The 904-nt window shown below is 54.7% G+C and overlaps 1 protein-coding gene across 2 annotated transcripts in view; it reads right to left on the reverse strand.

Annotated features, from left to right (window-relative positions):
* Positions 1-904, reverse strand: part of nnt2 (nicotinamide nucleotide transhydrogenase 2) — a 19,982-nt gene that overhangs the window by 16,714 nt on the left and 2,364 nt on the right. The window contains exons 2-4 of one of the 2 annotated variants that reach the window (XM_014029141.1): positions 627-856; positions 352-551; positions 195-282 (exon numbers count right to left, since the gene is read on the reverse strand). In XM_014029141.1, the coding sequence (XP_013884595.1) occupies positions 195-282; positions 352-551; positions 627-856 (518 nt within the window). Of the gene's footprint in view, positions 1-3; positions 132-194; positions 283-351; positions 552-626; positions 857-904 lie in introns of those variants that run through there. The other variant, XM_014029142.1, reaches the window with a different exon arrangement.

Below are 904 nucleotides of genomic sequence, written 5' to 3' on the forward strand. Positions count from 1 at the left end.
GTCCAGAGGACAGAACCAACATGGTCCAGAGGACAGACCCACATGGTCCAGAGGACAGAACCAACACATAGTTCAGAGTACAGAACCAACACATAGTCCAGAGGACAGAACATCATTTTAAAACCAAACGTCAGCAGATGGAGGTCTCTGGTCCAGTCTGGTCTGGGTCAGTCTGGTCCAGGTCCAGTTCTTACCTTGGCAGGTGGAACCTTTCCTGCAGCTGTGATCTGACCTGTGAAGAAGCGACCGAAGTGATTGGCAGCCAGAACCACAGCTTTGTATCTGCAAAACAAAACCCAGCAGTCATTTCTGACCCCATCAGGTTCAGGTTCTGGTCCTGGTCCTGGTTACCCTGCGATGTTGGCCATGGAACTGAGAGCATCATAGCCCTGAGCGATGGTGACTCTGGGGACCTGGTCCATGGCCAGAACCGTGCTCTGCCTCTCTGACAGCCTCTTCATCAGGTCYGGGTTCTGTGCCGGATACACGAAGCTGACCAATGTGGACCGGGGCTTCAGGAGGTCTGCTTCGCTCAGACTGGGAGCTCGAACCTGAACCCAAACAGGAAGTAGTTCTTTAAAAACTCTCAAAACCTTCATTTGAATGAGACCAGAGGMGTGACCAACCTTCAGGACCAGGTCCGACCCCAGGGCCCCCCTCACGTCAGTAATCGTTGCTCCTGCGTCTCGGTACTGCTGATCCGAGAACTTGGACTCGTCTCCGGCTCCGCTCTCCACCTGGACCCTGAAGCCCTGTTTGACCAGAGCCTGGACCCCCGCAGGAGACAGGGCCACACGCCGCTCATTCTGAAGGGTCTCCTTAGGAACGCCGACCACCAGGTCTTTGTATGGCACACCTGAACACACACACACACACACACACACACACACACACACACACACAC

The sequence above is a fragment of the Austrofundulus limnaeus genome, unplaced genomic scaffold (assembly GCF_001266775.1).
Source record: "Austrofundulus limnaeus strain Quisiro unplaced genomic scaffold, Austrofundulus_limnaeus-1.0 Scaffold860, whole genome shotgun sequence".
Taxonomy (NCBI): Eukaryota; Metazoa; Chordata; class Actinopteri; order Cyprinodontiformes; family Rivulidae; genus Austrofundulus; species Austrofundulus limnaeus.